The following is a 15,257-nucleotide window of genomic DNA, read 5'->3' on the forward strand; positions in this document are numbered from 1 at the left end:
GCCCATTAACATAATGGATGCAAGGGACAAAGCTCATTTCATTCACGGAATCAATAAGTGGGCTGTCCCGTAGTGAAAATGGACACTTGATCTCGACTAAATTAATCAAGTCGCCGAAATCTATGATGCCATCTGGGCTCCAGCACAACCACGGTTGCTTCTCTGATATGACAAGTCCTATCTGCAACAAAACATATTATGTAGTTTCCACGCATTGATGGAAATTATACAGATTTGATACCTTCTGTATGCGAAGCCCCATAGAAATCACGAGTTCCTCTCTTGCTGTTTCTTCGGTGTTCTTTCCTGCATGCAGAAAATGCTCATAATTGCCTGCACTACAATAAAAAGGCTGCTGGTAAGATGCTTGCATTTAGCAGACACTGGTGCAGAGTAGAATTTGCTATCTTTTGCACGAGTGCATGTTCTGCACATACTGAGAGAGATTTAAAGAAGAAATGGCAGTAAGGCTAATCATGGTGCCCATACAGCTTATTTTAATTCTTACTATGTGAAGTTGCAGCTGTAGAAAAACATTTCGGTGCAGCTAGTGCTTCGGCCAGACGATCAAAATTACTTCTCCTCGTCTTCACCTTGTGGGCACTGGAACTTGTTAGGCGGATGCGGCGCTCTTTGTGCCATCTGGAAGAAAACATGTCTCAGTTAAAACAAGTCACATGTATTTAAAATTAGAAGTGTATGTTAATAAAAAATTATCAAACCTCCCCACGGCAGCCTGGCCCTTGGTGATTTCGGCAATCTCTAATATTTGGTCAATGTTTTTTTTTTTGACGAATTGTTTGTAGAAATTTTTTTAAGGGGTAGACATCTTTGAGACCGTGTTTTCAGTTTTCAGAATAAAAGGAGAGGTCGAAGTGACCCTTAGCGCACTGTGTATGCTGCCCTCCTCATCTAGTATTTTTTTTTAGCAACTCTCGGTCGAAGCTGTCGTCTGCGTCTCCTAGATGTGCCGTCGCCGACACCTGGATCATGTCCCCGCGCTCCTCAAGCTCCTTAATGGCACAATTTACACCTGCAAACTGCGAGAAAAGAGCTGCAGGGCTCACCATCTGCAGAATCGGTTTCCGCAAAGGTCGACCTGCAAAATTGATTGCATCAATCAGTGGCAAAGTCGCATCACACACACAAAGTAAAAAACGAACTTCTCGTATGGGAATAGAGTTCCTTGATTGATTTTTTGACATCGACGTTGGGACGCGATGACGATTTCTTCCATGCGCATGGAACATCCGTGCACGATGTATATTCGTATTCATTTACGAATATCGCCACGGCCGCGGCGTGCTTGCACCAGCCTCCGCAGCCGGCTTTGCATGTACAGCTTGCGTGCAAGATATTTCTGCAATTTTCTGACAACTGAAAAAGAAAAAAGAAATGAAGCGGTTAGCGATATTGAGGCACTTCTTTTTTTTGAAGAAAGGATTGGCTCACCTCTAGATGCACATCGTAGTCCACGCTTTTCATCTGGGCGACACATTTGCCGACGATGTCCGACGGGCCTCTTGCGTTCACCGATTCTTCTCTTACTGCGTAAACGTGCCTCCTATAGTACAACTTCGCACCCATGCGTAAGCAGCTCTTCTTGAAGTAGCAATCGATATTTACTATTTTTCGAAAACAGCAAAACAACACACGCCGATCACTCGTCAACGCCATCTCCACACAACGCGCAGCGCGCGGCGCGGCCGTGAACAGTACTGCCCCCAACCTGAAATCTCCGCGGATGGGCGCACGTGGCGCTGCATGTACCGGTACAGTGGCGCCGCGTAACCAGATCTCGAGGCCTATAACTGTGCATGAAAAGATGCAATTGCAGGCACGAACATACTGAGAAAGACTTGGAATGGCGGTGATTGTGCATCTCAACTGAATCGCATTTTGGCGTTTGCGCCTGCGCACCTGCATTGAGTAGCAACATGGCAGCGTCCTTGCGGTTACTGATTTTAATGCACAGGTGTTATGGGGAGCTTTATCTCTAGAGGTGGTTAAGCTAACTCTGTGTTTATGAATAATGACAATTTTTGTGCAAGATTAGTTGCATTAGCCACTTGCATGTGGTACTTCAGTTGTGTCAATAGTTCATGCAGCAGCAGATAACAGCTCACATTAGTACAGTAAACTCTCAGTTGTATGAACGTCGTTTTATTGAATATTTCAGAATAACGAACTTTTTAACAATCCCCGGCAGTTTTTTTATAGATTCTATGCAAAAATGTTTCACTTAAACGAATTTCGGAACAGTCAATATTTCAGTTTAACTAACTCGCTCAGAGGACCAAGGCTTATTTTTACGATCCACGTGGTGTGTTTTTCATCGGCTCCGTTCAGCCTTCCAGTTTTAAGTAACAATGGCAATTTGCGTCCCCACTTTCGAGATGAGTGCGACGAAACGAAAGCAGTTGTCTCTCTCGGACAAGCTGGAAATCCTTCAGCACCTGGACAACGGTCAAAGGCAAGTAGACGTTGCAAAGGACTATGGAATCGAACCGTCGATGTTGTCAACGATTGTGAAACAAAAATCGAAACTTGTAGGAGAAACTTCGATGAATCCCGCCAGGAAACGACTCTGTATGGGGTACTTCAAAGAAGTGAACGATGCCGTTGCGGTATGGCTTCACGACCTACAATCTCAAAACATTCCAGTGTCCGGCCCGATGATACAGGGCAAAGCGAACGAATTTGCTTTCTTCTGGACGTTCGTGGCTTCGAAGCAAGCAGTGGATGGCTCACACAATTTTGGGATAGGCATGGGATCGCGTGGAAAACGATTTGCTGCGAAAGCAAAGATGCCGACCTAGAGGCATCGAGAACCTGGAGGGATGAGGTTGTAGCTGAGGTTGTAGGGTACATTGGAAAGTTGAGAGACTTTGTGTCTCAACAGCAAGCTGTGCAAGAAGAAGTGTACAAAAACATTGACTCTTCAGACAGTTTGGTTACTTCCTGGGCTTTAAAAGTACAAGTGGAGAAGATTAAAGATTTTTTTTTCTAAGTGAGAAAGGCAGCATTATAACTGTTATGAACCTTGTACTTGTGCATATGTACAAATTCCATTTCACTCATTTATAACACTATGGATGCCATGTCTAATGTTGGTCTAGTGAATATACAGTTTAGTGACCTTTCAGTTAAGTGAACTATTTCCTTCGGTCCCTTGAAGTTCACTCAAGTGAGGGTTCACTATAATGTGTTGCATATGTCATATGGGAAAAATGTGGTTATACAGCCAGTAAAATTTCTCAGTGTTAAGAAATCCAATGTCATTCTGAGCATTTCTGTGAGAAGCACATCATGCTGCTGTCTCCACTTCTTTATTTATTGAATTTTGAGTTTTCTTCTACCTTTGGATAACCCTGTATGTTGATGCTTGCATGATTGTTGCCAACTTTGGAATGCATCACCTATTGTTTCATCTGCAGTGCTTAATAGCTCATGAGAGTGAGGCAAACACTTGTTCCCAGCTCTGAGAAAATTCTAAACGTTCCAGGAAGTTCCATATGCTGTTATGTTGCAGAGCCAAGTCTAGGTTGAATCCATTCTCTTAAGGGTGTTGTTTCTTTCAACAAAGGCTGCGCCATGTTATGTTAATATGTGGTTTATCCAGTAAATGCCTTGTCCCAGCTGACACAGCTGTGTTTCTTCACATTGTGCAGGTGTCCTGTCAGCATGGCCGCGCGCCCAGTGTCGGTGTTTGCCGACCAAACTGGAGGGTGCGACGACACTGCTCGCGGCCAGAGGCTTCGTGTGCTGTACTGACTCGTCCATATGGCCAGCCGCTGCTTAGGCTGAACAGAACTGTGTACCTGACCTCATCTAGGTGAGTGCGCTAGTGAACTGCTTCTGCATAATGTCTTCTGACGAAAGCTGGGCAATGCATAAAAATTTAAACATGAATAATGGGAACTTTTTAAATTTATTAATTAATCATTCACTTAAATTTGTTGATTTACATATGTGAGCTAAATAAAACTCATCAGTTAGCTGCTCATACATCGAAGCAAAAGTGAACAGTGCTATAGACAGTTGCCTTTAATGCTTGAACATCACTTTGTCTGGGATGACATATCAAGCTTATTAAACTCAGTCTACCTCATGTAATACCTTTAATTTATGGCCTTTGAGACAATAAATAAATACATCAATAAATTACATGTCCAGCTGCAAAGGCATAGAAGTGTGTAATATTTTCTTTCAGACCTATAATGGGACACAAAAGCTTTTACATGTTGCTGGCACTTTGCTTAACGCATACACACTAGCAAGTGCTGCTGACGGTGTATTTTTTTCTCCACTGGCTCAAAAATGCAGCGCATGTGGGTGGCTTTTGTTCTGAGAGACACAAACAGATACCGTCTTAATCAAAACTTTGCAATCAAGTCAGTCATTTTCTTTCTTGTTCTTGAGCAGGGAAACTGTGGACATTGGTGCAGATGGTTGCCTGATTTTGCTTCTCATCATCATCAGCAGCCTATACTTATGTCCACTGGAAGGACAAAGGCCCTGCAATCTTTAGTTACCCCTGTCTTGCGCTAGCTGATTCAAACCTGCACCTGAAAATTTCCTAATTTCATCACTCCACCTAATTTTCTGCCATCTTCACAACTACGCTTACCTTCCCTTGGCACCCCTTCTGTAATTGTAATGGTCCAACTCTACCCTACCCTATATGCGTAGGGTTATCTACTCTACGCATTTCCCTTAATGAAGCCAGCCTAGTTGTTCTCTTGGTTAATTGGAGTCAAGTATTACCCTGATTCTATTGGAAATCATTTTGGTGAATATTTTACACAATACTCAAAGCAAGCTAGTGGGCGTTTAGTTTTGAATTCTTTAAAGGGCCCTCGAAACGGTTCAGACAAATTTTGTAGACGCATAGGGTACAGCTTAAATAGAACATTTGCACTACAATTTAAGTGAAGCGTTACATATTAGTGGAGCTACAAGCGATCACAAGTTACCTTCCTCCCTAGCCATGCTTTTCCTCCTCAACTCGTTCGCCGAGCCATCGGGACTAAGCTCCGCCTTTACTGGTTCTGCGTCATGATGTGACGTCATATCATCCACTTCCGGTTGTTTTGGAGCCCGCCCGCGCGAAACCTCTCCGCTAGCCGCTTGGCCGTCGGCCCCAAACGAGAGCTATCGAAGTGCATGCTTTGCGAGCATTCTGTCGCAGCGCCGAACGTGTCTGGTATTCCGGTAACCACACACTAGCAGAACGTTTTGACGGAACGGTGGAAGCCTGAACTCAAGCTGATGAAGGAACTTTAGCGTAGACGTACGTGAGCTGCCTGATCGGTCTCCATGGTCCAGCCACCCGTTGGCGCAGAGCTTAACCAGCTAAAGAAAGAGCTAATATTGCTTTAACCAAGTGTAAACCATTTTAAACATCTACAAAAACAATGTGTTAACGATTACACTCCTGCAAAAAATTTACACCAGCAGCAAAGAAGAATAAATTTTGTTACTGCTACTGTGTCTGGTTGAGCTCTATGCCACCAGGTGGCTGCACCGTGCAGACCATTCACATTTGCACTTCTGTTCATCCCATGAAACGATACGCAAGGGGACACGGCCAGGCCCTGTCCCCTCTGCGCTTGCATTTACCCTAATACCGGACTCGCGAAACGCTATTGCGTTAGTAATCTTCCGGTGTAAAGCGGCGGCCGCAATCGCGCAAATCCTGGCGCCGATCGGATAGCGGCAGTCCGATGCGCTGCAGCCAGTCCGCTCGTCTACTGGCTTGCAGAGGGACACGATGTCGCAGCGTGACATATTGCCAGTCGCTACGTTTGCAGTCCACAACGCAACAAAGTCGAATCATAGTGCTCGCAAAAAGACAGACCGACACTGACGGCGGAGCTCTCATCAAAGACGGAGCACGTTGTAACACAAGCAGACGACACTTGCTGTGTGCCAGAAGTGCTTAAGTGTACTGAAAAATTTTTCTTGTGCATTCCCTTTATGTTACTTTCTTTCTATAGCAACAAATTAACTAACATTACAACTATTACGAACATCACTTGTTTACCTTAAAGTTGGAAAAATTATCGATCATGCGCCCTGGTCAGTCAATCGGATAGCTCGCCCCACTCGGGTCATATGGGTGATTTGCGTCATATGAGTAGCGGTGGCTTAAAATTCTGCCGCGCGGTGTGCTGTGATCGGCAGCAATGTTCATTTTTAAAACCTTATAATAAATTACACGCTTTACGCGGAACACTTACATACGTCAATTAATGATCAGAAGGACCTACTCTAACGACTCAGTACATTTGTACAAAATCGTCAAAATCGTTTAAGGGTCCCTTTAACATCTGATATTGCTCATCATACCACTAATGATTAATTTCAATAAAGCATCAGTCAACTAATTTAAATAATAATTGATCTATCACTCAGACCACTTCTACCCACATCTATTTTACCATCGTCATAATCACTGTTGTCAGCATTGTCACCACTGCCAGGTTTTTTGCGATTGTCAATATAACTGGTGCCCATCCTGTTGGTGCACATAGCCGCTACAGCTTGGAGTGTTTTGTTTTCCTTTGCTCTGGTGACTTTGTGGCCATGGTGTTCTACTGCTGAGCTTGATTCCTGGCCACAACAACTGCATTTTGATGTGTTCAGAATGCAAAGATACTTGTGTACTTAGATTTAGGTGCATGCTAATCCAAAGTGATTAAAATGAATCAAAGGCGCCCCAGTACAGTGCCCCTTGTAGCCCGTGTTTTGCTTTGAGACACTGAACCCCATAATTTGATGTTGGTTCTTGGAATTTCCTTTAACTTTCATTCACTTTGACTAGTTTAGCCGCTGGGCACATGTTTAAGACTACACCTAGAAAAATTACTGTTTTGAAATATGACTCTATGTATGAAGGAAGAGGGGGCGTGGCCTTCTAATTGGGACTTTCTAAAAAACCGGACTGTCTCTTAAAGGGGAATTTAATTGACGCTTAGAGGGCAAAAATGCACCTATTTCCCATCAAAGCATTTTAACATACCATATTTCTGTTCTTTGTATGCTAGGAGTTATTCACTTGATTGATGGGGCTTGAAGCGCCATCACGTGCCTCACATGAGTAACGCCTGTGTGAATGACCTTGATTCCATTGTTACTCAACTCGTCACTTGCAGGCATCGTCCCTTGCCGGCCTCGACACGTTCGAGGAGACGCGCTAGCAACGGGAACAGCCACGACAACGTCTCCTGCAGCTGGCCTTGTCACTGCAGCAGCTTTGACAAGCAACCAGCATCGATCTTTGGATGTGCAAGACTCCAGGGAAGACGTAGCCAAAGCCATTATGGTAGCCATAATACGGGACGAGAGAGCCGAGACAGGACTTCGATGGGAACTAGTGCCAAAGAAATCTCGAAGACACACGGGGGCATCGAGTTGAGGACACAACAGAAGAGTAGGACAAGGACAGCACACATTCAGGACAGGATCTTGAAATTCCACGGTGTGTGCAGTTTATTTTTCTTCTGAGCCGTGGTGTGCAGACATTTTTGTAATTGCACACTAATCCAAATGTCCATAAAAATTTTGTGTTTTAATCTGTTTCAGGTGGCATGCAAGCAGTGTTAATAGTGGTAGAAGGGATGTAGTTTTAATAGTGCATTTCTGCAGTAACACTTCGAGTGTTATCACAAACAATTGTTAGTATACAGTATGTAGGACATCTTCAAACTTACTGAGAAACTTTATACTAACTGTGCAGCTTAAGCTATTCACAGCAATGCTGAATGTAACCGGTTTTTACAGGCATTTGTTTTGATGTATGTGGTACTTTAGCTAATAGGACCCTTATGAGCACTCTTGCAGCATTTGGCCACTCTATCCCAAATGACTCATTCGATCAACCAATGGCTTTCGGTCCCCAGCAGCTGTGGAACACCTGACCAGGGCACCGGTCAGACCTGTAGTGCAGAAGAGGGTGCTAAGAATGTCTGGACCCATAGAGGCCACCAATGGAAACTGACCCTGGCAACCTTTAACACCCAAACTCTGTCGAGTAAAGCTAGCTTAGCAGCACTCCTTGAGGAACTATCAGGCATTGTTTAGGATATCATTGGTTTTGGTGAGGTTAGAAGAACTGGCGAGGCTTATACATTGCTGACTAAAGGCCATGTCCTGTGCTATTGAGGACGCCCAGATAAGAAGCAATACGAAATGGGATTCTTAATCCATGAGGACATAGCAGGCAACATCGACAAATTCTACACCATTAATCAAATGGTAGCAGTAGTTGTAAGTACAAGCCTATGTTCCAACTTCCAATCATGATGATGATGAAATAGATAAATTTTATGAAGATGTTGAATTAGCCATGAGAAAAGTGCAAACTCAATATAGTGTAGTAATGTGCAACTTCAAGCAAAAGTGGGGAAAAAAGCAGACTGGTGAACAAGCAATTGGCAACTATGGTGTCGATTCTAGGAACGCTAGAGGAGAGATGCTGGTAGAATTCGTGAGAAAGGAATAAGCTGCAAATAATGAACACATTCTTCAGGAAGCGTAACAACAGAAAGTGGACCTGGAAAAGCCTTAATGGTAAAGCAAGAAATGAGATAAATTTCACACTTGCTGCCGATCCCAGCATAGTGCAGGATGTAGAAGTGTTATGTAAGTGTTAGGTAGGGTAAAGTGCAGTGATCACAGGTTAGTGAGGTCTAGAATTTACCTCAGCTTGAAGAAAGAAAGAGTAAAATTGGTCAGGAAGAAACAGGCCAACCTAGATGCACCAAGAGTAGGCCAATTCAGGCTGGTACTTGCAAGATAATATGCAGCCTTAGAACAGAGAAATGAACATGACATAGAGGTAATGAATAAAACCGTAACTGGGCTGGCTTCAGAAGCAGCAATTGAACTGGAAGGTAAGGCACCAAGGCAACCAGTAGGTAAGCTCTCCCAAGTAACGAAGGATCTAATAAAGAAACAAGAAAAAATGAAAGTGTCCTACTCAAGAGATGAGATAGAATTCGTCGAACAATAAGCTGATCAACAAGGCGAAAATAAGTGATGTTCGAAACTATAACGTGAGAAAGACTGAAGAAGCCGTAAAGAATGGACATAGCCTGAAATCAGTGAGAAGGAAACTTGGCATAGGACAAACCAAGATGTATGCACTAAAAGATAAGCAGGGTAATGTCATCAGCAATCTCGAAGATATAGTAAAAGCAGCAGAAGAATTCTATATTGTACAGTACCCAGAGCAGCCACGATACCTCCATTCGAAGTAGTAATGAACAGGTTATGGAGGCTCCTCCTATAACTAGCGATGAACTTATAAAGGCCTTGCAAGACCTGAAGCGGGGAAAAGCGGCAAGAGAAGATGAAATAACAGTCAATTTAATCAAAGATACAGGAGACATAATGCTTGAAAAACTGGCAGCCCTGTATACGAACTGGCTAACGACTTGAAGGGTCCCAGATAATTGGAAGAATGCCGACATTATATTAATCCACAAAAAGGAAAGCGTTAAAGAATTGAAAAAATATAGGCCCATTATCTTACTTTCAGTATTATATAAAATATTCACCAAGATAATTTCCAATAGAATAAGGGCAACACTGGGCTTCAGTCAACCAAGGGAACAGGCTAGCTTCAGGAAGAGACTCTACAATAGATCACATCCATGTCATCAATCAGGTAATCAAGAAATCTGCAAAGTACAATCAGCCTCTCTATGTGGCTTTCATTGATTACGAAAAGACATTTGATTCAATAGAGATACCAGCAGTCACAGACGCATTACATAATCAAGAAGTACAGGATGCCTACATAAATATCTTGTAAAATATCTACAGAGATTCTGCAGCTACCTTAATTCTCCAGAAGTAGGAAGATACCTATAAAGAAAGGGGTCAGACAAGGGTACACAATCTCTCCAAGGCTATTCACTACGTTCTCGTAAGAATTGTTCAATCTATTAAACTTGGAAGGCGTAGGAGTGAAGGTCAGCGGTGAATATTTCGGCAACCTTTGGTTTGCAGATGACATTGCGCTGTTCAGCAACACTGGAGGCGAGTTACAACAAATGATTAAGGACGTTAACAGAGAGAGTGAAAGAGTAGGGTTGAAGATTGATATGCATACGACAAAGATAATGAGCCGGGCAAGGGAACAAGAGTTTAGGATTGCCAGTCAGCTTATATAGTCTGTGAAGGAGTTTGTTTGCCTATGTCAATTAAACGCATGGAATCCTGATCATGAGAAGGAAATTCATAGAAGAATAAAAATGGTTTGGAGCGCATTCGGCAGAAATTGTCAGATCCTGACTGGAAGCTTACCATTATCATTCAAAAGAAAGGTGTACAATCAATGCATTGTACCGATGCTGACATATGGGGCAGAAACTTGGAGACTGACAAAGAAGCTCGAAAACAAGTTAAGGACTGCACAAAAAGCGATGGAACAAAGAATGTTAGGCATAGCATTAAGAGAAAGGAAGAGAGCGGTTTGGATCAGAGAGCAAATGGGTATAGCCGATGTTCTAGTGGACATTAAGAGAAAAAATGGAGCTGGGCAGGTGATGTAATGCATGGGTTAGATAACCAGTGGACCATTAGGGTTACAGAATGGGTGCCAAGAGAAGGAAAGTGCAGTCAGGGACGGCAGAAAACTAGGTGGGGCGATGAAATTAGGAAATTCGCCAGCACTAGTTGGAATTGGTTGGCGCGGGACAGGGGTAATTTGACATCGCAGGGAGAGGCCTTCATCCTGCAGTGGACATAAAATAGGCTGATGATGATGATCTACGTTCTGTCTGTGCACCTAATCAACATGCTTTCTTTTTCTTCTTTCCATTTACTTCTATGAAGCGTATCAGCAGCCATGTGTTCTCTTTGTGTACCTAAATAAAAGGAGTGATAATTTAAAGATGTAGCAGAAAGCGGTTTTCATGTTTTGACAAACTCATAAAAAAGAAAGTTTGCAAACTCCAGTGTATACAATGCTTTTTTTTTTTTTGTAGACGGTGAAATTTCACTTGAGAACAAACAACAGCTAGATGTGGCATCGACAGGCAGGAGGAGCAAAGTCTTCAAAGGTATTTCAGAGATATCGCTACGCTGTGCGTAAATGTCAGAACAAAACAGAGTGGTGAAATATTACTGGCTCATGCAACGTGCAGAATCCAGGTATTCAGTCAAATGGCAGCATGCACTTTGCCTTAACACTTCCTTCTCAATTGCTGTTCCCATCAGTTTTAGTGCTATGATGTCAGCAGCAAATGCATGGTCATCTTCCGAATGGTGTCTTACGTTCAGGCTGTTCCTGTGTCCAACTGGTGCAAGCAGTCCCTTTTGTTTTAACATTTCTTACTTCTTGCTTCAACCATTTTATAATTTCTTTGACATCGTATTGTTGGCTCCTGGCCGCTTTCTCCTTGCAAACCTCGTTTTCAGTTTATGTTTATCTTGGGACTTGATTGCTGATGAAGCTCTTGTTCTTTCTGGTTATATTGCCAGAAAGTCTTCCTTGAACCTGTGGAACATTCTGCTCTGCACTACTTTGCAGTTGCTATTAGTCCCAGCACAGGTGGCACTTGCAAATGCATAGTGCACTCGCTTGGTGCTGGCTGGGATTGTAATGGCAACTGTTCCATTGTTGCCATTACAATTCCAGCCAGCACCAACCAAGTGAACAGTATGTTATATCTTGCTGTGGCTTATGCAAATTCTGTAACTTTATTCACCTTTTGCACTGTAATCCTTTGTTCCACTGTTGCCATTACAATCCCAGCCAGCACCAAGCGAGTGCACAGTATGTTATAGCTTGCTGTGGCTTATGCAAATTCTGTAACTTTATTCACCTTTTGCACTGTAATCCTTTGTTCCACTGTTGCCATTACAATCCCAGCCAGCACCAAGCGAGTGCACAGTATGTTATAGCTTGCTGTGGCTTATGCAAATTCAGTAACTTTATTCACCTCTTGCACTGTAATCCTTCAGAACTTTATTTTGCTCATCAATTCAAGTAGGTATTCATTTTAGCATACTTGTTTCACTTGGCTGAAACTTTTGAACGTTAGACTATCATTCTTTAAGCAAAGAGCCGTTTAAAAGTAAGGTACAAGATCGCAATGATATGTGCACCATTGTTCAAATGCTTGCAATGATGACAATGTGTGATGGGTCTTGTGCAACTGCGACAATGTGCAGTTTCTTTTGTTGTGCAGGGCAGCCACTACTGAGCGAAGGTATGGATAACATTTCACCAAGCAGCTTGTCACAGCGAAATGGACTGGAGCCCCGGAAGGATGATTTCTGGGAGGCCCTCAGCTCCAACTACAACTACCTCATGAATGATGAGCTCATTGCCACGTGCAGGGTGAGACTTGCAAGCTGTATTCACTCATGGGACAGTGTACACCATCACTGTAAGCCGCCATGCATGTGATGGGGCGTTCACAACAGAATTGTTGAACGTGCACCGAATGTTGTATGAAACCAGATGCGACTTGGAACTGTATGACTTCAGGGCCTTGAGTGATGCTGCTTTCAAAGTAAAGCTTCCTTTGCTTATCTCCCCAAAGTTCTATGTGCCGTTGTCTGTCATTCCAAGTAAAGTTCTCAATAAATAATAATAATAAATAAGTAAAAAAAATGCGCTCAGCAATGGGTTTCGAACCTAGTCACCCGCCACTGCTGCCCAATGCTCTATCCCAGGGTTCATAAACCTGCTTGAAATCTTTGAAAACCCTTGAATTTGGAAAAATAGATTCAATGGCCCTTAAAAATTCTTGAAAATAAATGTGCTCCTTGAATACCTTGAAAATTTGGGTTGGGGGTGACTGTTGAACATTCAAAATTGCAAGCTTCGCATTGGAGCTATGCCATGTGCACTGTCTGTTGGGAAAGGAACCTAGGTATTTTCAGAGTATCGCTAAGCAGTGCAATGTGACATGTCCTAAGCCGCCTACAACAGGCTTCTTAAAGCTTGCCATTGCCATCATGGAGCCAGATGAAGCTAGTTGAAGTGACCATGCTGTACCCCTGTTATTGTTGTTTTGCTAGTTGATTCACACCACAGCCATTGTGGCTTCATTTTCAAGTCCTAAGCTTTAGAAATGCCTGGCTCAAGCCAAGCACAACTAACCACCATGTTAGAAAGTGATTGACATAATTATGATTGCAAAGTCACCATTGAATAGCCACTTGAAGAGCTTGAAGCCTTAGAAAGTTAGATTCTGGAGTTTTACATGTCCAATACCACGGATGTTATTATGAGGTCTGCATGAAGGAGACCCCAAATTAAATTGGACCACCTGGGGTTCTTTATATGCAGCAAAATGAAAGTACATGAGTGTTTTTGCACTTCACACTGACCAAGATTGCGCCTGGGGTATGATCCGCAACCTCAAGCTCAGCATATTCATTATTTTTCAGTGTATGTTTCTGAATAAAGTTTGTGCCCCCTGCTTGAGTTATTGGCATTTGGCATCCTTGAAACCCTTCAATTCTTGTACTTTGAGTCGAATGTTCTGTGTGAATCTAATGGATATTGCCAAGAAAGATGGAATAACACCTTTGCCAGCCACCGTAAGTGCGTTAAAAAGGCAAGCTAACACTTAAGATACTTTACACATGAGTTGCATCACATAGCAACAAGTTACCTATAAAAATGAGGGGGCACACACTCTTGTAGCTGAATGTGAAGATAGGAATGTACTTCAGGATAACCCTTCTTGGGCGAGTTGGTGTTTGCTTGACATAATCTGAGTAGCGCATAACATGATTTTAGTAGCACAACAACTTGAAAATGAAAGATAACAGGGACAGGAATGAGACGAAAATAGAAGACAAGTGCTTGTCTTTTCTTCTTGTTCCTCTCACTGTTATCTTTCATTTTCGAGTTTTTGTGCTACTAAAATCATGTTATGAAGATAGAAGTTTACACGAAAAAGAAGCCCCTGCAGCCACGCCGTCGTTCATTGGCAGCCACATTTGCCAAATTCTAATTTCACAGTTTGAGGCGGACTGCAGTGAAGAGGTCATATTTATAGGGAAGCTTTCTTTTTGGTTTCCGAAAGCTTAGGTGCTGTGATTGGTGGTTGCATTGTGTCGTGTTTCAGGTATCATCACTAAGGCCAGTTGAGGGCTGCATTTCTCACTGAAATCCTCTTATTGTGATGCGACATTTGGTTTTTGTTGTTCAACAAAGCTTTGTTTACACCATTTTCCACGGTACATGGGCTCTGCATGATTTTTATCATCATAACCATCGTTTATTGAACTTCTGAAAGGCCCTGAAAGCTGGATAACAAAAAAGAAGCAGTGTAGGTGGATCATAAACGTAAATGGCTAAATGCAATGCTGCAAGAGGGAGGCTGACAAAACAAAAATACTAAGTTAGTCTATGAAGCATTCAATAAGCAGTATTAACTTGTTGATACCGATTAATGAACTTATTTGTGAAAACATAAATTTTATAACTGTTGGCATTCATAACGACTAACTGTCTTTATTTTAGAGACTAGTGTTTGTTTGAAATTATATATTGATGTTTGTTCTAGTTACCTGCTGTACCAGATATAGAAAAGACTGGTCAAAGGCATTTAATTTCTTTTGCCGACATTATTCTAAGCACAAAATCTCAGGAAGCAAATTAATTTTCATTGCAAGCAATGCATCTATTTTCAAAACAAAAAGTTCATTGGGTACTCTTACTTGTGGCTACAATATGTATTACAAGCATAGTGAAAAAATCCTAGAGAATATTGTTTTCCGTGTCGTCCAAGCTCCAAATGCTTTTCTGGTTGGCTGTGCTTATGTAACTTAAATGATGACGTAATGTACGATTTGAAGAATGGAAAATTATCGGCAAAAGGGGAAAACACATTGTTATATACATATTTTTTGGTGTATAAGACATGTCTTTTTCCAAAAATGTTTATACCACAGTGTGTCTTATATATGCATAAAACCAAATGTGCTGCCGAGACCATTATATGCTTATTTTTTCACAAGTACAAAAAAAATCAAAGTGTGAAAGCATTCTGAAAGACGTTGAATCATTTTAACAGTAGAGCAACTGTGGCAACAGATGCTGGCTCCAAGGGCTCGCCATGTAGGCCGCATGGCTACCACAGTGCAGAAATTGTGACCTCCGTGATTTAGGCGCCTCCATGGCTGGAGGCCATGCCTACTGATTTGCTGTTTTAATGTATTTCTTTATTTAAAGTACACATTCAAACCTACGAGACTAACGCAATAAATAAGAAAAAGGCACC

At 42.3% G+C, this 15,257-nt stretch overlaps 1 protein-coding gene across 2 annotated transcripts in view; it reads left to right on the plus strand.

The window, feature by feature from the left end:
• Positions 1 to 15,257, plus strand: part of klar (klarsicht) — a 684,286-nt gene that overhangs the window by 317,367 nt on the left and 351,662 nt on the right. Inside the window, exons 4-7 of one of the 2 annotated variants that reach the window (XM_075700314.1) lie at positions 3,672 to 3,835; positions 7,158 to 7,483; positions 10,998 to 11,072; positions 12,204 to 12,355. In XM_075700314.1, coding sequence (XP_075556429.1) covers positions 3,672 to 3,835; positions 7,158 to 7,483; positions 10,998 to 11,072; positions 12,204 to 12,355 — 717 coding nt within the window. The remainder of the gene's footprint in view (positions 1 to 3,671; positions 3,836 to 7,157; positions 7,484 to 10,997; positions 11,073 to 12,203; positions 12,356 to 15,257) is intronic. The other variant, XM_075700315.1, reaches the window with a different exon arrangement.

This window comes from Dermacentor variabilis, chromosome 7 (assembly GCF_050947875.1).
Source record: "Dermacentor variabilis isolate Ectoservices chromosome 7, ASM5094787v1, whole genome shotgun sequence".
Taxonomy (NCBI): Eukaryota; Metazoa; Arthropoda; class Arachnida; order Ixodida; family Ixodidae; genus Dermacentor; species Dermacentor variabilis.